We start from the raw sequence: 23,418 nt of genomic DNA, 5'->3' as shown, positions 1-23,418 counted from the left end.
TCTATGTAACCCCCAAAGTTATTGAGGACTGCTTTTGTGTTTATGCTGTAAGTTGTCAAAGGCAAGATAGAAATGTAAATATGCTTTTTTATGTCACAGACATGACTCCTCTGCTCTTTCTTCAGGGTCACACTGTGTGTGCTGACTTTGCATTTCATCTAGAACTTGTCCAGGGCTCATAGTGGCCCTAGAAGAATCAGAAGTGTCACGCTGAGAGTAACAGTGAAGGATTTTAGAAAATCCTGTCTTTTGATGGGGAGTGTGACTTGTATCCTAAGGAAATAACTGCAAAACCCACATCTCCAAATTTTTTGGTGCAAGATCCAGAACTCTGTGACTGTAAAAATGGCCAAGTCCTTAGATTATAGTTGAGACAGAACTATAAAGGCAGGTGATGTCTTCTATGGAGACACTCATGTATATAGGCAAACATTTTGGTATAAGCATAAGTCAATGTGGCAATGGCATGGATCAAAACATTGCTGTGTAATTGCAGCTGACTTTGTATTGGGTTCTTTCAGTGTCAAGGCTCTTTCTTTTTCCTTCTGAAAGCAGCATTTTCTGTCTTATCTTCATTTAGGTCTATATTTCCTTAATCATCTTCAAGTGTTTTTCAGTTAATGTTCAAATGTCCCCATTCTGTTTTTCAAATCTCATTTGTTGCCATTTTCTCTTACATAGGGAGGAAGTATTATGTTTAGGCTACGTGTTTAAGGGTGAAAAGTGTTTATAGAATCGTCATCTGTTTCCTCTGAGCCTGATCTATTTGATGACATCATTCTGTAATTTTACATGATTTGGACAATGCAAAGTGCATAGGTAGAATGTTCAGGACAGTAAACAGAACGTGTTTTTGTCATTAGCCAGAGAACCCAGGCTATAGCTTGTAATTCTTTTTCGAAAAATACACTTACGAAGGCAGGTGATGTCTAAATCCAACCAGAGAACATGGTCATAACTGATACATTTTTCTGTGGGGTGTTTCATTACACTGTATGCTGTGTATGGTTCAAACATGGATCTGGATGGAGGTTCAGTCTTTGAACACTGTGTTAACAGTTTTGATCTGGACTAGGTCATTGATAATATCAACGATCAGGGGTTTTGGAGACATTTGAATAAAATCTCTTAGTGTTTGGAATTTTGAGACAGTGATAGATGGTCATATTAATTTCATGTTAACAAGTGATGAATATATACACGGGTCACTTCCCCTCATTCTTTGTTCTTATTTTTTATTGCTCTCCCATGATGTCACATTTTTTTTCTAAATTGGTTGTTCAGGGGCCTACTTAAAACTGCCCAAATGACTGAGTACTTCAGTTTGAAATACTTTTCATAGCGGCAGTTGGGGCATCATTTCCTATGACCTCCATGTCTTGGTCATCTGAGTTTTGTTTGACTCATTAAATAATAAAGAGGTCAGAGCATAGAAGAGAGAATCTTACTGAAGATTTATGAAATGTCAAAGTTGAACAAATGTATGATCTGTTTAATTTCAGTAAGAATAAAAGCTTGAACTGACTGGTATGAAAACATCAAGGGAAGTAAAACTTTTTAGAACTTCCGGAAGTGGGGACTCACTGGTTCTCCCACTGTGATGCTTAGGGACTCATCCTGGTGGGAAAGCAGCATCTGGTGAAAACTTCCTGTTTCTGTCATACTGTGTGGCACCCTTGCACCTTGAGGGTCCTGGTCCAGTAAAAGAGTTAATCCAAGTGCTGAACCCTGTTTAGCTGTCTTGGGACATTTGTTCTCTGTTCATGGATTTAGTAATTTTAATGTAAATAGGCACCCCAGCAGCTGTGTCCCCTTAAGCATATTTTATTTAGCAGCTGAGTTATCCACGTCACTTGGCAGCTATAGATTTTCAATTTTTCCTTGTGCCAAGAGGGCAGCTGGAATAATTTGAGTACTCATTAATGTGGGAGAAATATGAGCTGTGTACTGCAGACAACATGAGTCTTCTGTATGGTGTTGTACCAGGATAAGCAGATCAGAGTAGAAGCAATTTGCCCTATCCCAAAGGGGCCCTAGGATTTTAATAAGCTGGTTATGAAAATTCTATTTCTTTGCAATTTGAAGCATCTAATTAGAGCCCGTAATTTCTCTCTTAAAACGAGAGTGGATGAAGGTTAACGTTAGGCCTCCCGGGTCCTTTCACATTCATTTACAGAGAGAAATCAGGTAACAGTTGTAGCTAATTAGAACAGGGAATTAAATATTTAGTCCATCTTGATTTAACTTGGAGAACACATGCATGATTTTGAGGTATGGAAAATGATAAAGAGAAGTGAAATTTAATTTTTAATCAAAGATAAACTTAAAGGCAGTATAATAATTTTAACACTGATGATCCTAACCCGACAGCCAGAGTGGCAATTGCTTCTAGCTGTCTGAACTGTCAAGATAAAGGAAGATGATGTCGATTTAATTTCATCACTCAACATGTTTCTCAAGTTCAAACAACTGGGATTTATGCCATCTGCGTAAAGTACAAAGAATTCCATGATTTCTATCATATCAGTGACATAACAAAGCCACCTTTTGGATTTTCAGAATTTGGATTTTGAGTTTGAGTGAGTGTGTGTTTGGTAACCATCCTAAGGAGATATATCATTCATAGGCGTTTCTTTTAAGAAAGGATGCTTGTCTAATAAAATTGCTCCCTGAGAGGAATCTATGAGGCAGGACCCCTATGGAAATGGGACTGCATTATGTGGAATAAAGTCTGACTTTGCCATAAACTGATACTGATACTCCTACATGCTGAAGACAATAAGTCATTCTTCTCTTGTCATAACCTGATCCAAATTATCTTCCTAAGGTTAAATTCAATTAAGTCAGGATGTGCATATCTAAAAGAAATCCCTCAGATCCAATCCCATGATTGATCTTTTCTCCAGGGCCTGACACAAGGGCAAAGCATCTTCAGAGTGCACTCCGTTCATAGGATAGCTCCCAGGATTCTTGTAACTTACCCAGAAGCAGGCTGGTAGGATGCCAGAATACTGTGAAAGGGTGACCGTGAGGGGAAATGATGAGAAGTCTTTGAAAAATAGAAAGATTCCAAAGAGTAACTCTATGGCAGCAATTCTCTGACTTGTCTAGGGAGGTGATTTATCATGGCCGGTGAATCCCATCACAACTGCGGTTATTTCATCTGGGTGATGCTTGAAACATCTTTGCAGATTTGTGTAAAATAAATGGCAACTCTCAACGACCATCTTACTTTGCTACATTGGCTTCCAGTTGCCAGTTATTATAAAATGGTTTCTGATGGCAATAATCCTTTGAAAATCACCTGTTATTGGGGATAATAGCTGGTTGTCAGAGCATTAACCACTCTCGACTTCTCTTTGGGCTATTACATAACAAAAGAATGAACTGGTGGTGAGTCTGCCAGGTGTATTAAATTATATCATGCATTATAGAAGTTCTGTGATGGGGATTAGCATCCAGAAAAGACCATCAGACATTGCCAAACTCATTATCTGCTGAGGCAGGAGTCTGGCCTCAGGCCTGGGCATACAAGGCTTGGGTTGTAACTATTATAAGCCACTGGGTCCATTCCTTCTCTGCCCTAGTACGGAGATGGACAAATAGCCCACCAGCATTTCTTCTCTGTTTTCCACGTCTAAAGAAAATTGAAGTATACTGCTTTAACCATGGTCAGCTTCAAAGCTGTATTGACTTATTTATTCATTTGTCTGGTTTCTTAATGGCAGGTATACCTACTGGGCAGTCTTCAGTAGTCATAGAATTTGGTGGACCCTCCCAACACCTCTTGGGATTCTAGGTTTTGTTCTCTAGTTCCCTTAGAACAAGAAATGTAGATGGTGGGCATGATGTCTGGGAGGCTCTGCTACAGTGACTCAGGCACTTACAGTTTCCAAAAGGGAGAACCATAGACTGAAATGATGTTTGAATATCCATGGAAATAAGCTTTCGGCTGCAAATATTCACACAAATCAGGGCTTGCCTGTTCTCAACAGCTCTGGATGATCCTTCAAGTAGCCATTGGCCCAAACTGTTTCTGATGACCTGTGGAATGATGCTGCTTCCAATATTCAGTGGAACATACTTATGAGACCTATTTCATAACATTTCATCTCTAACATGTAAGCCCTCAACTGTGCATTTTCCTACCTGAGTGTCATCTGTATGAAGTCCGGTCTTGTGTCAACATTGAACCCCTAGTGCCTCATATAAAGCCTGATGTATAGTATATGCTATGTAAATATCTGCTGAATGAAAATGAATGGAGATTTCTGTTTATCTTTTACTGAAAAATATTTTCTTTTTAACAAAAGTATTATATATTTACTGTAGAAAATTTGTAAAAAAAAAAAAGCAGTTAATAGGAAAGAAGTATCACTGGTATTAGATACTTTTTGCATGCATCTTTCCATTATTTTTTTCTATGTATGTATACTTTTAATTTTTTATAGATTGGATAAGACTGTCCATGGCATTTTGATAAGAACAGATACTACACTGGATCTTAACCATAAAGCCGAGAAGCTATGTCCATGGTATTTTGGAACCTATTTTGTCTGTTTAGTGATGTCTTTTCAAGTCATTAAGTGATCAACTTCACCATTATTTGTAATGGCTTCACTAAAGTCACTGAGTGAACATACTACAACCCCCTTCTGTGGGCACGTCTAGATTGTAATTTTTCTCTAGTATGAACAGTGTTTTCCAATAATGTGTTCTCTAATGAACATATGTCCTTTATGGAAAATCTTTGCTTCACTCTCTGATGGTGTCCTTGGGCAACATGGAGAGATAAACAAAGATGATATCCAACATATTAAAGCTTCTGAAAAGACAAATTAATTTGGTGGGTAGAAAGGAAGGCAACTCATGCTTTCACAGAATATAAGGCATCTACATTTTTTCTAAGATTGAAAGGACAACATTATCTTCCTGAAATCATCAGTGGCTAAATGTTTAGATGCCATGGAATTTGGATTGTTACATTGGTTCTGTCTGAACATTTTAGCAAAATAAAAAAAAAAAAATTCAACTTGGTGGTAAAAAAATAATTCCTAGAAGTGATTTCCGAGAAATGGAATTGCCATGTCAAAGGTCATGTGCATTTCACATATTTGAAACATATGGCCAAGTTATTTTCAGGAAGCTATAACAATTTATATTCCCACCAGTGGAAAGACTATTTCCTAATATTTTTATTGTCATTAACAAATCATTTCCAATTTAATAGCAAAACCCCCCAAAATAACACCTCAAAACTCTTATTTTTATTTTAATTTATATTTGTATTTATGCATAAAAGTAGGGTTGGACATTGTGATCTGTTTTTTGTTGTGTTGCCATGAGTATTTCCTCTTCTGTGATCTGGCAGTTCATGTCCTTTGCTAGTGTTCTCATATCATAGTGTTGCAATTAAGAAAATGAGCTTTGGAGTCCCACATACCTTAAAAGGGTCCAATAGCTTTCACTTAACTGCTATGTGACCTGGAACATGTTCCTACCCTCTCTAGGCCTCAGTCTGCTTATCTGTTGAATGAGAATAATGCTGGTGCCCTCCCGTTGCAGTCCTGCTATGTGTGGTATCTGGCAAAGGGCCAGTGCTCAGCATCCTCAAGTTTTAGTTCATCAGTACTCATTTAATCCCTCTATTTCTCTTGGCATATTCCTACTCCATATGCCATGATGGATTATCCCCATTTAACCTATGTTTATATCTTTTAATTGCTTGCAGTAACTACATTAATTCATTTATCTGACAAATATTTAGGGGGATCTGCTATGGGTCAGGTGCTAGATTAGAAGTTCAGCAATAGTGAACAAAACACATTGTTATTTTCATCATGAAACTTATACTTCTGTGTATGTGTGTAGGGAACAGAACATAGCTAAGTAACAGAAAAATAATATAACTGTAATTGCACCAAATACTATGCAGAAAATCAGTAGGGACTGACATATAATAAAAGGGGGGCTTATTTTAGATAACTTTAAGAGGGAGAGACTTTCAGGGGTAAAAGTTTTATGGTAAGACATCTATTAGAATTGTTATTATTAGAAAGATAGATAACAAGTGTTGGCAGAGGTAGAGGTGTGGATAAAAGGAACCCTGGTGCATTGTTGGTTGGAATGTAAATTAGTACAGTTACACTAGCGGAAAACAGCATGGAGGTTCTTCAAAAAATCGAAAGTACACTACCATGTAATTCAGTAATCTGGCAGTAGATACCCACTTCTGAAGGAATGAATTTTTCTGAAGGAAATGAAATCATTATCTTGAAGAGACAGCTGCATCACCTTGTTCATTGCAGCATCATTCACAATAGCCAAGACATAGTAACAACCCGTGTCCATCTATATATGAATGGAAATATCATGTATATATATATCATGTAAGTACTATACTTACATGATATATATGAGTAGTATCCTTACATAAGTAAGTATACTTACATGAGTAGTATACTTACATGAGTAGTATCCTTACATGATATATATACATGAGAGATATATATATATATTAATATATGTAACACAGTCATAAGAAAGGGAATTCTGCCGTTTGTGACGTGGATGGACCTTGAGAGTATAATGACAAGTAAAACAATTTGGAGAGAGTAAGACAAGTACTACATGATCTTACTTATATCTGGAATCTGAAAACAACAAAACAAAAACTAAGCTTATATAAACATGAATGGTGTCGCCAGGGGCTGTGGAGAGAGGCATGTGGGGAATGGGGAAGAGCTTGTCAAAGACTGCAGAGTTAGTTACAATATAAATGAGTTCTGGGAATTTTATTTAGAGCGTGGTGACTATAGTTAATAGCTCTGGTGTCAAATACTTGAAAGTTGCACAGAGTAAATCATAAATGTCTCACTAGGAAAAGAAAGTAGTAATTGTGTGAGGTGATGAATGTGTTAACTAACCTTACTGTGGATATCATTTTGCAGTATATCCACATATTAAATCATCATATACAGGACCATGCACTAATTATATCTCAAGAAATCAGGAGGAAATAATTTAATGTTTTTAAAATGCTTATTTTATCCATTTATTAATAAATGTACCTTTCTTTAAGCATTGACATGTATCCACTACCATGTATAAAACAGATAGCTGGTGGGAAGCTGTTGTATAACACAGGAGCTCAGCTTGGTGGTCTGTAATGATCTAGAGTGGTTGGATAAGGGGTGGGAGGGAGGCTCGGGGATATATGTATACACGTAGCTGGTTCACATTGCTGTACGGCAGGAACTAACACAACACTGTAACGTAATTACACTCCAATTAAATACACACACACACACACAAGTTCCTCTTTATCAACTAGCATTTGGGCTACAGAGCTCAAGATGGCCTGCATCCTGTTCAGGGAACCAAGATGTTTGGGGGAGAAAGTGCAGAAATGATGCAGTTTTAAAAGAAGATGATACTCTTTGGGGCTCTACTGTGGTCCCCTTAACCAGAGAGAAAAACAAATCTGTGTCCCGTCTTGGTCACAAAGTTAGGACAGAAATAGTGTAAAATAATGAGGAGGATCTTCAACCAGTAACTTCTGTGAAGTCGGAAATAGTAACAGAAAAGCAGTCCCATCTCCTCCCTTTCTTTTTTCCTTTATATCTCTTTGCCTTCCTTGTTCTATAAAAAGTATTTTCAAAATTTACAACTTCAGTGAGAGTGGAGACCATATGGGTTTTTCCTCCCTGCAGAAGACATAAGAGACTTGGGTTCGATCCTTGGGTCAGAAAGATCCCCTGGAGAAGGGCATGACAACCCACTCCAGTATTCTTGCCTGGAGAATCCCATGGACAGAGGAGCCTGGTGGGCTACAGTCCATAGGGTCACGAAGAGTCAGACATGACTGAAGCGACTTAACCCACGGGCACTGTTAATACTCGATAGGAAGAGTAGGTAGGAGGGTGAGTGGATGGGAAATATAAAGCAAAAATGGTAATAAAATTAGAGGTCAGTAGGAAGGAATGATGCTAAAGCTGAAACTCCAGTACTTTGGCCACCTCATGCGAAGAGTTGACTCATTGGATAAGACTCTGATGCTGGGAGGGATTGGGGGCAGGAGGAGAAGGGGACGACAGAGGATGAGATGGCTGTATGGCATCACTGACTCGATGGATGTGAGTCTGAGTGAACTCCGGGAGTTGGTGATGGACAGGGAGGCCTGGCGTGCTGCGATTCATGGGGTCGCAAAGAGTCGGACACGACTGAGCGACTGATCTGATCTGATCTGAGGAAGGTCAAAGTGAGGGTTGTAAAAGTAGAGCCCAAAACACCTAATCTCTGAGAATGGAACCCTCTTCTTGAGGGAACCCAGGACAGCTGTAAGACTTAAAACGTAACAGTTGCTTAGAATAAAATAGAACTTACTGATTGAAGACAATAAATTTCCCGTGGAGTTTCTCAGAAGACAGTGGCCTTCCAGAGAAGAAGACAATGGCCCTCCAAATCCCTCTGGAACTTTAATTTACTTTTCTCTCCCATCCACATGAGGCCTATACTCATATTTATGTCAATTTAGTGCTTCTCTAGGGTAGGATCTTCAGCACCTGGGGACTTGCTCTCTCAGTGGAAGTTCTAGGTTTGGGGTGCACTGAAACCTCTGGAGAGGGGCGAGGTTGGTGTATAGATAATGAACACATATATACTGCCAAAACCCTACAGGTGATTCTTATATACACACATTCCTTAGCTGTCCCCAAGAGCCGGGTTCCTACATGTCTGCCTCTTGGAGAATCACAGGTAAAATGGAATGAACACTGTCTTCAACAATATCCTTGCAGATGTCTGAGAAGCCCTTGACTTTTCTTACTGACATTTAAGCCCCAGAAGGCAGTAGGTGAGATGACAGCGGAAGCTGCTATTTTAGACTAATTATTAGTGACAGGAAGGATTGGTTGGGAAAATAGAAGTGACAAGAATCTTGGGAGAAAACAACTGTGCTAGCTTAGCATTCACAGCAGCTGTTGGTTGTAATGAGTTTGAGAATGATTTGGGCAGAATTCCAGACTCCTAAATCCTTGACCTGTACCCTGCCACTGCACTGAGCGACCAGGATGCTTTGTGGAGGGGGCGCTCTCTCTGCATCATGCTGCTGCTTTTGTGGGCTTTGGGTCACAAATCCCAGTGAGAACACACAAGTGCGACACTTGTGATCAAGGCCAAATGGGCCTTGGTCCCATACCCTGATTTGGGCTCTTGGAACCTCCCCAGTCCAGAGGTAGAGGAAGGCACAGGAAGACAAACTTGCGGGCAGGGACAATAAGGGAAACGGAGCTTTTCTCTAAGGTCCAGAGAGGCAGTCCTAGGTCAGGTCTTCAAGCTTTGCCCTCCTGAGCTTTTCCCCGGTCTAACTCTCTTTAGGGTCCAGGCAAGGAGCACCACTGGAAGTCTTCTCTTAGAAAGAATCTCTTGTCACACACACACTTCTGCAGGATTACCTCCCCATCCAGCCCCTACTATTTTACTTTGTTTCACTTAGCAGCAGTCCTGCCAAGTGGGTCCTGTTAACACCATCATACTTTACAAGTAAGGAAAAGGAGGTTTCGAAGATTTTCAGCTCCTTCAGAGCAGACAGATTCTAAAATGAGATGTGCCAAGTTCCCAGTTCTTAACCTTTTCTTGTATCCACTGCATTCTGCTAACCTGCCTACCCAGTCATCTCTATTTTTCATGAAGTGATGCCATCTGTCCAAACTGTCACAAAGTATGGGGGAAAAGGAGAGAATTCCACTCAGAGTTGCTAGGAACAGCAAGTGTCACATCACTATTTTAAGATGTGGTCTTTTCCATGCTAGGTAATCTCTGAAGCAGGCAGTTATTTAAAATACAGTTGGCTTCGATCTTTGCATGGTTTTCATCTAGAATCAAGCGGCAGAACCTAGGAAAAATATATTATAAACCTGATCATCCACCCATGGAAGGCCTTAGATATAACACCATTTTATGGCCCCAGAAGTTGAGACTGTAATAACAAAGACCAGAAGCTTTTTCATTTCTCCATTTCTTCCTGTTTTATCATTGAGCTTCAATGTAAAAGAAACAAAGAAACGAGGCAGAGGGAAGGTGAAACTTCAGCTGATTGATAGCAGGCAAGTTTGGAAAAATAGGCAAGTATTTGAAATGGAGTTAGTAATGAAGGAAAGGGCTCTAACTCTGACAAATTCTAGTATATCCCATGCTGACTTCTTTCAACTTCCACAATTTGTGAAAAGAAATGGAGAGGGGTGGATCGGTTAGAAGTCTACTATATGCTGGATGCTGAGTTGGGCACAGTTGCTTCATTCTGCTCTCGCAACATCTACATTTCTGATGGAGCGAGAAATAGGTGTAAATCAAGTAAACAAACAAATCATAATGATAGCTGCAAAATGTACCAAGCACCATGGAGGAGACAAATGGAGAGATCCAAAGGAGGGGAACTGGGGTTAGAGGGAGTTAGCCATGAAAGTGGAGGAGAAGAATATTCTAGGCAGTGGAAAAGCTGAAGGCAAAGACTCTAAAGCTGAAAGGAGTTTGTCGTGTTTCCATATCTTCCAGGATATCCAGCTGTGATAGGAGTTTGCAATATATCCTAAGTGCAGTAGAAAGACATTGGGGGGTTCTAACTCAGGGAGTCACACAATCCCATGATGTCTCATAAGTATTGCCACCCCAATTTGTGGAACAATTAGCTTCTCTTTTCCATAAGCAAATTTTCTGATATTTTGCATAATTTATCAGCCTTATACACATGAGTTTATTTTTGTTTATGGTATTGAATCTGTAAGTCTTCTTGGAAGAATGGGCACACTTGTGAGCACATAACTGTCACCACCTTCTCTCTCTGAGTCTGAGGGCAAGAGAGGCAGAGAGGGACCTCCCAGCCACACAAATCCATGATGAGTTTGTTTCAGGAGTCGGCCGAAGGTGACTTTTATGTCATTGCCAGTCAACAAGTGGTTGCGTGCTGACTCTTTGCCAACCATTGTGCTGGATTCTATGGATTCAGAAACAAATGAGACAGGAGTCATGTCTGTCTGTCCATTCCATTCCAGCATCTTTTAATTCATTCCTCAAAGGCTCCATGATTTGATGTCGCCATAGGAACTCAGGGTTTACAGTGATGCCCATTTTTCTCAGGGCTCTTGATGTCTTGTTTCTCCATGTTGAGGATTTATTCCTCATGTGACTCTTCTGGATCTGATAATGGATATCCAGTATCTAGTACTCACTAAGTCAGCAAAGAATGAGCATATAAATGAATGAACCTCCCTCTCAATTTGGCAAACACTTAAGTTGAAAGTACCCATCTTGGTTGTCCACATAACATAATCTGTTCTTGAGAAACTTATAGTGCAGAATATGAGAAGTATATAAAAACAACACTTTTTAAACTGGAATCCAGAGGTTCCCAGAGAACCTGAGTTTAGACTTCAATGGAGGAGATGCCCCAAACATCATAAACCTTATCTGAAATGTGAATGTTCATCTTTGGGGCATTTTTTGTGGAGAGAAAGTCCATAGCTCTTGCCAGATTCTTGGTGGATCTTATGACTTTGCAAAAGTTAATAGAAGATTTAATTGTTATACCTCTAGTGTTATTCTGATTGTGTTAGGAATTGCCAATCTAATTATCCTTAGCTTGTCAAAACCCTTTTGTAGGAAAAAATCTTCACTCATGAAAGTCAGTTTGCTCTTTAGCCAAACCCCTGGGTACGGTTAGGGAGACATCCATGAATAGGGGATTTGGCTGTCCTGGGTTCACCTTACTTGGTTTAATGTAACAATCATCTGAAACATAAGTGGAATGCAACCCTAGCTGACTGGAACTCATTGCTTCTGACTTGTCTTTTCATTTATTAACTCATTTACCATTGATCACAATAAATGAATTAATGGATGATTCATGTGTAGGTGGAAAAAGCATAGTTCAGAGGGTTTCACTAACTTAGTCAAGGTTGCCAAGATAGTAAGTATGGATTTGGGACTCACCTGTAACCCAATTCTCCTGATTCCCAACCCATTTTAAGGGTACTCAGTATTTGTTTTAATCAAATATACTAAGCCATATAGACATGGAAATGAATGTCATGAAGAAAGACTCATTGACCCCTGGAAGCAAGAGGCATATCATACTATACAGAGCTTCATGGGGAAGCACCAATATAAAATGAGTGACCAGAGTGGGGGCGGGACTGGTGGACTAAAGCCTTTACTGTGGTTTTCTTGGGAAGAAAGAGGCAAAACAAGATAAACAAACTTAAAGTTGAATAATTTCAGTTGGCTCTGGAAATGTAGTGGCTACCCTTAGTTGTCTGTTACCTGCCTGGCCCTGGAGTGATTAGGGCAGGTGGATACTGGCTCAGGGTATGCACACCTGATAAAAAAGAGATAACTGAGGGCAACGGGGTTTGGGTTGGTTGGTTTGCATATCAAAGGTATACTTGAAGGCAAGTTGTTTACTGTTTCCAAAATTGGCTAACCCTGGCATGGACAGTTTCTCCAGAACTATAAGGCCCCAGATATCAGAGCTACAAAAATACCCTGTGAATGAAGTTAATGAAGCTGAATAATCTAATGAATTGTATCACCCACCTTTGAGGATGTTTGTAGCTTGACTTCCTACTGCTCAGTGAAGTGGTGTGTAATCTCTTTTCTAGTATGCTAAACTAGGTTACAGTCTCTAGGTTACCCTGAGACAGCCGTCTCTTTCACTTGGCAAAATACATGGCTATAAAACTGGATTTCCATCCCTGGCCAGAAGATTACAAATGGCAGTTTTTTCTAAATTAGGATATTTTCAATACCTCACATGAGATATGAGGCACTGTGCTTGAGAGGAAGGCGATTTTACAGACTCTTAGAGCATCCCCAAAATGACAGTCCGTTTTTCAAAATGATCTATGATATTCATTTGTTGAAATTTTATTACTTTTGTAATTTAATTCAGTTTATCCCATTTTATTGCTGCTCAGGGCACTGTTACCTTATTTGCCTCTCTTGTCCTTCTGGATAAGGATGTTTCTTATTTTATTATAAGCATGATGGCTTCTAGATTAAAGCAGCCTGCTCAATAAAACTGTTTTCATTGGCATCAACCATCTCTGAGCCCACCTCTACTTTTGCAGAATTTTCGTGCAAACAAATATTGGCAGTGATTTATGAAGCATTTTTGTGGTTAATCGAGTTCCAGCTCTCATTTTCTGCTTAGAGATTAAAGATTTTATTCAGAAATGCTTCCCTGCATCAGAAATCATAGAAATGAGCAAATTGCAATAGAAGTTGGTTGGGATTATTTTTTATGAAGATACAGACTAAGTATATAGTAATATCAAATTGACTTTAAAACACAAAGATGTCAGATGACTTCTTTCTGAAGCCAAAGTTGTGTACTACTTTTATGAAATCCTGGGGATATTTTAGGGGATAGTTGAGTTGGGCAGTGAGTCAAAAGGGATAAGAGTAGGTGAGAAGATGTGAAGGTGAGTTCACATGCTTGTTTTACAGAGGCTGCTGCTTAGCTGAATGGAAATATGGAACACATAGGTGTGGGCAACCATATGTACTGATGATTCTTTTAGCAAATTTTATTTATACTTATAATCCATATAAGTTGCATGTCTTTATAGTTAAGGATACTGGATTTGTAGTTAAATGCTATTTTAAAGTAAAAGATTGCCTTCCTTTCTAAAAATAAGAATAAAGACTGTATATTTGAAGGCTCCTCAGTGCCCTGTCCAGCCCTTTCCTCTGTATTTGGATGCGGTAGTGGGGCTATTGTAATTTCAAGAAGCAATGTTTTGTGTGTGAACACCAAGCTCAGCAGCTATAGACATCTTAGTACAGATCTGCTTTTTCTTGAGAAAAGAAGAAATTGTAATTTCTTACCCAATCTGATTGGTGTCTGATATTCTTGTTTGTAGGAGTGACATAGACTTCTTTAAAAATACCATCTTGATCCAGCTTCTCTGTTTTTTGTTTTTAAACCATCCAATGGATTGTAAACTCCTTGAAGTTTAGCCTCAATCCTTGGCAGTATGTAGAAACACCTTTATTGGAAACAACTTCAAAGGTTTCTTAATTCGCATTCCCACTTCTTTTTGTTCAGGCCTTATCTTTTTGGTGTCTTTCTGAAGTGCTGGGCTCCAGTTACTTATTTCAGACCCACCATGGGTGCTTCTAAGAAACACAGTTCCCTTGGCCAACTTAATCTGAGTTTTTGAAAAGTAGGTGCTGGGGTTGGTGATTCCAATGCCCAGTGAAGTCTGAAAACTTTCACCCCGGTGGCCAGAGCCACTGCCATTTCTCACTTTCAGTGTTTTGGTGGCCTCCTACTTAGTGGCTCTGCTTCTCTTATCTCCCTGTGGCCATGGTTCTCAGGCTTGGATGCACATTATAATGTCCACAGGGAGATTAAAAGTTGGGCCTTGCCTCCAGAGGTTCTGATTTGATTGTCTTGAATGGGCCCTGTGCACTCAAAATTGTAAGAACATCACGGGAAATGGGAATGGACAGCCAGAATGAGTACAACTCTCCAAGGCCTGTTCTCCACACTGCAGAATGACCCTTTCACAGGATTTTGTGTCAGTTCTTGTCAGGCTTCTACTCAGTTCCTCCTCTGGCTTCTGTTCTTGCTAAAGAAAAAGCCCAGCCTCTTAACTGGGCTGCAAGGCCCACATGATTAGGTACCTGTTGTCTGTCCAAGTTCGTTCTGTACACTCTCTCCTACCGGACTTCACTTCATCCACACTGTCTTGTCAATATTCCTTGAGTAGCCCTATCTCAAGACTTTGTACCTTCAACTACCTTCACCGGGAATAATCTTCCCCAATAGCCATATGTCTTGCTCCCCTACCTCCACCCACATTTTGTCCGGATCTTTGCTCAAGTATCACCTTATCAGGGAGGCCTTCCCTTCCTCCCTTTCTGAAATAGCAGCCATCATCACTGTCCATTGCCTAATTATTTCCTCTTTTATTTCTTCATAAGTTTTTAATTCAACAATTACCTGAATGTTACATATGAATCTGTCATTTATCATCTGTTTTACTCTCATGAGAATGTATGCTCTCTGAGGACAGAGAGATTTTTTCCCTTCACCCATTATATCCCCAGCACCAAGAATGGGCCCTGGCACATAGTTGGTGCTCAGAAGTTACTTGTGACAGATGGATGATGGATTCTTAGACTGTCTCATAAGCCTGGGCTTCAACACTGAAGTGAGTTGTAAGGGCAGCAGCAGCCTGTTTCCTGGCTGTGCAATTGCCCCATTATGGCTCTACTGGCAGCCACTTTCCTTCCCCTCTTTTAATGGCTGTAGAAAGGAAATAATTTGATTCATTATCTTCACAAGGGGGCTTCCCTGATAGCTCAGTTGGTAAAAGTCCACCTGCAATGAAGAAGACCCCTGTTCGATTCCTGGGTTGGGAAGATCCAGTGGAGAAGGGATAGGCTACCCACTCCAGTATTCTTGGTGGAATACCCACACCATTCTTCCCTGGTGGCTCAGTTGGTAAAGAATCTGCCTACAATGCGGGAGACCTGGGTTTGATCCCTGGGTTGGAAAGATCCCCTGGAGAAGGAAAAGGCTACCTACTCCAGTGTTCTGGCCTGAAGAATTCCATGTCCTGTATAGTCCATGGGGTCACAAAGAGTTGAACACAACTGAGGGACTTTCACTTTCACTTTCAACAACAACATCTTCACAAAGTCAAGCTACCCTATGTTCACCAAAGGTAGAGAGGAATGGCACCCCTCTGTGTTTTTGGAGAGAATTGCATCTATATGAGCAAGAAGCAACAGTCTGTTTTGGAAAAACTGGACTGAGTTCTTTATATGATCTGGGAAACTTTATACTAAGTAGATTAAGTGACTTTGAACTTTGAAATAGCCACATCCTAACAGTTTATTGAGCTTAATTGGATTTGTAGAACATTTAAAGACCATCCAAACTCAAATGGGAGATCAGAATGAACTAATAGGTTGATGCAGACCTCTCCCCTCCTGCCTTTTTGCAGCAGTACTGAAAGTGATGCCTTCATGGCTGTGGATGATGAACATAAAGACCTGGCTTTCTGGTGTGTTTTGGTGTATCCTGATAACTTCCCTGGTCTGGTCTGGTCTGTGCCATGGACCCTCCCCATTGGCATCAGTGCTGTGAACCTGGCTTTCAGAATTACCCCTCTCGCCTCTGCTAAGGAGCCTTACCATATATTGTAAAAGTAGTTGGACTCAAGGCAGACTTGTTAAAGTTTAAAGATGGAGCTTCTTAAGAAATAAATCTCCAATTATTGGAAATAAAATCCATCAGGTTACAGAATCTGCTAGAGACAGAAATGAGCAATTTGACTGTTACTCACAGAGGTTTTGCATTCATTTCATTGAGCAGTGGAAATAAGGCAGCCCACTCTGCAAGATGCAAGGACAGAACTTAATTTCCATATATCATCTCTTCTCCTTTTTGATTTTCACTGGTACATTTACTCTTCCTATGTCCTTGAAGAATGGTTCAGGAAGTAGCAGAGTCATTACTTTATTTTCATTTAAAATGATCTGCAATCATTAAAGCTATGTTTATTCATTTGTAAAAACATTCAGAGGATATAGAAGTTTACAGAGTAAAACGTGAAAGTCCCCTTTTAGAAAAAACAGGATTCTGTGGTACACAATATTCCACAACTTGCTTTCCCCCTTGCTAATTTATAATGGATGTGTTTCTCATGAGTACATAGCTATGTGATATTCCACTACATGAATGTCCCAAGACTTTTTAGCCAACTGGCTATCAAAAGAAACTAGGGATTTAGCAGGCTTTAATCATCACAAATCTCTAGTACTCTTGCCTGGAAAATCCCATGGATGCAGGAGCGTGGTAGGCTACAGCCCATAATAAAGGTGAATATCTTTATCCTTGTACAATTTTGTGTATTTGTGAAAATGTCTAAAACCAAATTATGGGGCTTTAAGAAGACATGCACTGTACAACTCTTCATACTCCTATGACTTCGTGTCATCCCTGTTACCTGCGTGGCCCCCACAGGCATTTTATATGTTATCCTGACTATAAGATAAATTCCTAAAAGTAGAATTACTCAGTCTGAAAAAACTACAAATATAAAATGCTGTTGTTACATTGCTCTCCAAAATATTTATTTTGGAATAAAGTCCCTTTATGTCGTTGCCAGTTGAAAGGCATTATTGTGAGAAATCCAGGGCATGAACCCAGTATTGTTTGATTATGTTTATTTTATAGGCAGAGAGACGAGTCATTTCCATGCCATTTCTAACTCAAATAAGGGGGCCAGTACACTGAAAGCCAAAGACTGCATGTAAATGGAAATATTTAACATGATCCTGATTTTTCTTTCTTAAGCAATCAAATGCAAACCAACCAAACAAGTATAATGCTATAAATCTCTGCACACACCTGAGCTAAGGGATGGTGCTGACTAGAGAAGCCACGGTAGTGTCGGAGTAGGGCCGACAGTGCTGGTGAGGGGTTCATGGTGCTGGTTTTCATGGTTGTGGTTTTAGCTCAATTATTGTTGCACAGTCATGTCTGAGCTGAAGTTTGATGCAGTCCTACTGGTTTTCCAGATGTGCTGCGATCTTTTAAAATCAGAAACTATAGGCGTTTTTCTAATGGTTCACAGCGTTGTTCAGGGTTTTAACTATGCCCCCAGGAGAGAACTCAGTTTATTCTCTGATTCTTCACCTGGATGGCAGAGGAGGTTTGGCACCTTCAAGGGCCTTCGCTCACAGCAAATAGGCTGTTTTGTGTCAGGTCTTTGCCTTTTGCCTGCAGAGACAGACTCATAGCTTCGTTCTCTGGAGCTATCTCTTGTGCTTTCTGCTTTGTTAAAAACTTGCTTTTGCAGTTTGTTTTTTTTTTTTTCTCCAGTCTGAAGCTTTCCTTTTAAATAACTTGAATTAGAAATGAAAGCTGAAGATTTATTTTTAAAAAAAGAAAAGCCTGGGGCTGGTTCAGCTCCTGTGGGTGCTAGTTCTAGGTCTTGCAGCTGGTTGGGGTGACAGAACCAGCATCTCCAGGAAATTAAGAGGAGATCTCAGTGTTATCCTGAGGTCTTAGAAGACCTCTCATTATATCAGGACTTGATGAAACTGAGCAAGTCACTTTACTTAATTGAGTCTCAATTTTCCCCCAAATCAGTCATCTTCAGCTGAAAGATAACAGTGGTCAGGCAGGAAAAGTGAGCAGGGGACAGCTCTGTGTAGAAAGGTCAGTGGTAACCACTTAGGGCTAGGTGAGGCCTATGAGGTTGCATCTTCTATTTTTGTTTTTCTCCCAAAGAGTGAGAATCTCCCAATTTAAAAAAACAAACAAAAAAAACAGTATCCCTCCTCCCTGTGTGATTCCATTGGAAATAGTGTCCAAAAGAGCTAAGAAAACGGAAGAGGCAAAGGCCTGTGTGTCTGCTCATGCCCTGGAAGCCCCCTTGCAGGTTCTGTGACGGATGAAATGACTGCCTCACTGAACACAGACGAGAAAAGACTAAGGCAGCACAGTGATAATGTGTATATAAGCATCTCTTTAAGCTGGAAATAAACCATCCCATAAGAACTAGTCTTCAAGTTATGTCTCAGATAAGAGGGTACTCATAACTAAAACAGTCTACATTTTCACAGTCAGCTATGAGTATTTACATTTTTATCCACTCATGTACTGAGTTGTAATGTTCCAAGCTCTGTGCCCCATCAAAGCAGAACCACCCTTTTCCTTGTCAGCTGGACAGTCTAGTGGAGCTCAACCTCACAGATGTAAGCGCATGAGATACTAGTTCACTATAGTCGCAGTGAAGGTTCTGAAGGAACCGTAGGGATTCCTGACCCAGACTGACTGAGTGGAAGGGGCATCACCTGGAAAGATTTGGGGCCACATATGGAACATAATTCATTTAATACCATGTCTGAATTTTACTCAGTCACAAACTGTTGTTCAAAGGACTGACTTGACCTGCCGGGAGAGTTTTGTTTGGACTGTGTGGTGCTGATCCATGTACCATTTGAAGTGTAAACTCTGTGCTGTGCTCGGTCGCTTCACTTGTGTCTGACTCTGTGACCTATGGAATATAGCCCGCCAGGCTCTTCTGTCCATGGGATTCTCCAGGCAAGTGGAGTGGGTTGCCGTGCCCTCCTCCAGTGGGTCTTCCCAACCCAGGGATTGAATCGCTATCTTTGGCATGCTCCTGCATTGAAGGCTGGTTCTTTACTCACTGAGCCACCTGGGAAGCCCAAAGTTTAAACTAGAGGATTGTAACCCTTTTTATTTCTTGTTTTTCTTCCATCTAACCCTCATGTGCAACTTTGGGAAGTGGGTTGCGCTTCGTTTCAAAGAATTCTGGCCTTATGAGAGAGATTTGAGAAGGCAGTAGAAAATGAGAGATTCAAGGTTTTACATGTGTTCTTGGCTCTTTGGGAGCCAAACTTTAGGAAGGCTAGGGAGGGTTTTGCTTTGGTCTCCTGGCTACAGGCTGTGCCTCTCATTCCAATTAATTACCACAACAGATGGTAAGAAAGTGTCTGCAGCCTGTCCTCACCACTGAGGGAGGGGGGCATGCTGAGGGTCTTTCAGTGATGTTTCTATTCCCAAGAAGAGCACACTTTATACTTCCTGTACAGATGAGGAAAATGGTTGCCGATTTGGTCCAGACCTGGATGGTCTCTGTCCATATGTGTGTAGCAAACCCAGGCCCACAATGCTGCCAGTCTCCTGTTTCAAGTTATTTTCCTCTGTTGCAAGTTGCACACCGAGAAACAACCACCACCAGTGCCACATGGTTTGAAAGATCAAAGACCCCAGTTTTGAATATATTTCTAGCTGACTGTACTTCAAATGTCTTAAATATGTTTCTACAGATGGGGGCATGGAGCATTAAAGAGGTAAACCACATGTGTGTGAGCCATGCTTGTGGTCTGGGCTGGAGGGTGAAAACTGAAAGCCACTGATCCGTGCATTCCTCTTCCTCTTAGGTTCGCATCTTCACGTACCTCATTGGACGAGAGGCTGCTTTTGCAGACAATCTCAAGTGGATGGCCTGTGCCAACAAAGGTAGGTCCCCTGATGAGTTCAGTTCTGAATAACTTCTTTGTGGATGTGCAGAAATAGAGATAGTCATGAGGAAGTGGAGAATTCTACCAGAAGGCTGTGAATTCTTAGATAAGGTCTGGATGTTTCTAAATGATTATGATGGATTTGGAACAGATTTCTCCAAAAATGTATTTATAATGTTGAGGTTATAGTAAAGTGGAATGGTTAAGCTTTTCCACTCTATTCCTTAGTAGCTGAGTGACCTTGGGAGAATTACTATGGCAGAACGATTTACTGTGCACAGAGGATGAGATGGCTGGATGGCCTCACCGACTTGATGGATATGAGTTTGAGTGAACTCCGGGAGTTGGCGATGGACAGGGAGGCCTGGCGTGCTGCAATTCATGGGGTCGCAAAGAGTCGGACACAACTGAGCGACTGAACTGAACTGAAATATCCATGTGCTCACCGTTCCCAGCCACCTTGCACTAGTTCAGTAGGCCAGTAGGCTATAAGCAAATCCAAGCTGGGACATTTATGAGCTAAAACACATATGGGCTGATGTGGTGGTGTCTACACTCTCTTCTGCTCTTGTGAGCTCTGAAGTGACATGATGGGTTAGATGAGATAGCCTGGGTTCCTGAGTGGCCACATGGGGCAGATGCCTTTCCACTCACCCTGTCCTCTGCCATCTGCCAACCTGTGATGGATATAAAGTCTGTTTGATGAACCTTTGTGTTAAGCCACTGAGATTTCCAGATTGATATGTTCTCATAGCATAACTTAGCCTACATAACTAACTTAGTTATGTAGCCTGCTTCAGTGGTCTGATTTTCCAAGTGGAGAGGGTAGTAATAGCTTTTCCTTTGATTCTTATTGAATATAAGGGCTAAAAAAATGAAATGGTATAGATGAGGTGCCTAGTTAAGTGCTGGGGCATAGAAAGTGCTCAATAATGGTTGACTTTTCTACACTCATAAGTTAGTTGATGAATGATCCCCTGATGTGTGTTGGAAGCAGAGCTTTGGGAAAGACACAGGGAGGGAAGGAATAGGGCCTCCAATCTACAAAGGGCTTCTTTTCATTCTACATACAACCATAGAAGGCAAAACATAGGAGGTAGATAGGTGGGGGAATCTAGACTCCTTGAGTATTAACCCAGACTCCTTGAGTTCAGATCCAGCTTCTACCAAACACTAATTATGGTAGTGGATGTTACCAGACCTACCTGAGTCTGAGTTATAGCACCTAAAGAACAGGAGTAATGATGATACCTGCCCCAGACACATGCTGTGAGCCTGACATGAGGCCATGCAGGTAAAGCTGGTACCTCAGTGCCTGGCACAAAAATGCTGCATATGATTTCCTGGTGATGTATTGATCTGTGATGCTACACAGTCCCTGAGAACAGCCTGTCAATCTGATTTCCTCTTGAGCACTCTGACAGACCCTGGTCTGCTGCTGTACATAGAGTGACTGCTTCTTTAAGGTTTTAAAAATGAGTAAATAGACTATCAATACTAATAAAGGAAGATGTGTCCATGGGGTCGCAAAGAGTCAGACCCAGCTGAGCGACTGAACTGTACTGAGCTGTGTCCTGCTGTACAGTAAATTGGTTTTGGTAGATATGGGTAGTCTAGTTGTACATTGCCTGCTAAGGCATCCTTTATAAAAGTTCCGGTGTATGTTAGTGGAAGAGAGGGGACTCAAGGAAGGGCTGGCAGGTCTCAGCTTTAGTTTTGGTGAACTTAAGACAAAGTTCTTTTAGTTGCAAGCCAGCAAAGTTGCTCCCTGAAATTAAAGAGTCTTCTGGAGAAAAGAGAGTGAGTCAGAACCTAGAGCGGGAAGGAACTCTCGTGTATCTTATGATTGACAAGGGGGCTGTGCTTTTGTTTTTCTTTTTCTTCTTGGTTTCTTTTTATATTCCAAGGCATTTTTCTTGTCTGTAGATAGACCTTCTCTGCTATGGGCATGTGCCTATCAAAAATAACTATTCCATGCCTATTATACTCATCTATTCATATAACACCTGTGTGAAAAAATGAGTTTATATCATCTCCATTTGAGATTGATTCAGTTCACTTCATTCAGTCAGTAGTGTCAGACTCTTTGTGACCCCATGGACTGCAGCTAGCCAGGCTTCCTTGTCCATTACTGATACCCAGAGTTTGCTCAAACTCATGTCCATCGAGTTGCTGATGCCACCCCACCATCTCATCCTCTGTCATCCCCTTCTCCTCCTGCATTCAATCTTTCCCAGCATCAGGGTCTTTTCCAGTGAGTCAGTTCTTCACATCAGGTGGCCAAAGTATTGCAGTTTCAGCTTCAGCATCAGTCCTTCCAATGAACACCTAGGACTGATTTCCTTTAGGATGGACTGTTTGGATCTCCTTGCAGTCCAAGGGACTCTTAAGAGTCTTCTACACCACAGTTCAAAAGAATCAATTCTTCAGCTCTCAGCTTTCTTGATACTCTCACATCCATACATGACCACTGGAAAAACCATAGCCTCGACTAGACGGACCTTTGTTGACAAAGTAAATCTCTGCTTTTTAATAAGCTGTCTAGGTTGGTCATAACTTCTCTTCCAAGGAGTAAGCGTCTTTTAATTTCATGGTTGCAGTCACCATCTGGAGTGATTTTGAAGCTCAAAAAAAAATAAAGTCTCTAACTTTTTCCATTGTTTCCCCATCTATTTGCCATGAAGTGATGGGACAAGATGCCATGATCTTTGTTTCTGAATGTTGAGTTTTGAGCCAACTTTTTGACTCTCCTATTTCACTTTTATCAAATGTCTCTTTAGTTCTTCTTAGTTTCCTGCCATAAGGGTGGTATCATCTGCATATCTGATGTTATTGGTATTTCTACCGGCAATCTTGATTCCAGCTTGTGCTTCATCCAGCCCGGCATTTTGCATGATGTACTCGGCATATAAGTTAAATAAGCAGGGTGACAATATACAGCCTTGACATACTCCTTTCCTGATTTGGAACCAGTCTGTTGTTCCATGTCTGGTTCAAACTTGCTTCTGGACCTGCTTACAGATTTCTCAGGAGGCAGGTCAAGTGGTTTGGTATTCCCATCTCTTTCTGAATTTTCCACAGTTTGTTGTGATCCACACAGTCAAAGGCTTTGGCATAGTCAATAAAGCAGAAGTAGGTGTTTTTCCTGGAACTCTCTTGCTTTTTCTATGACGCAACGTATGTTGGCAATTTGATCTCTGGTTCCTCTGCCTTTTCTAAATCCAGCTTGAACATCTGGAAGTTCACGGTTCATGTACTGTTAAAGCCTGGCTTGGAGAATTTTGAGCATTACTTTGCTAGCATGTGAGATGAGTGCAATCATGCAGTAGTTTGAACATTCTTTGGCATTGC

General features: G+C 40.7%; 1 protein-coding gene and 1 pseudogene across 1 annotated transcript in view; one reads left to right on the top strand and one right to left on the bottom strand.

The window, feature by feature from the left end:
- CACNA2D3 (calcium voltage-gated channel auxiliary subunit alpha2delta 3) overlaps positions 1-23,418 on the top strand; it is a 901,045-nt gene that overhangs the window by 589,303 nt on the left and 288,324 nt on the right. Inside the window, exon 12 of the mRNA XM_070359574.1 lies at positions 19,987-20,065. Coding sequence (XP_070215675.1) covers positions 19,987-20,065 — 79 coding nt within the window. The remainder of the gene's footprint in view (positions 1-19,986; positions 20,066-23,418) is intronic.
- LOC138984803 (U2 spliceosomal RNA) lies at positions 4,425-4,528 on the bottom strand (annotated as a pseudogene).

Source organism: Bos mutus, chromosome 22, assembly GCF_027580195.1.
Source record: "Bos mutus isolate GX-2022 chromosome 22, NWIPB_WYAK_1.1, whole genome shotgun sequence".
Classification (NCBI taxonomy): domain Eukaryota; kingdom Metazoa; phylum Chordata; class Mammalia; order Artiodactyla; family Bovidae; genus Bos; species Bos mutus.
The sequence above is the reverse complement of the archived record's forward strand: the minus strand, read 5'-3'. Positions and strand labels throughout refer to the sequence as shown.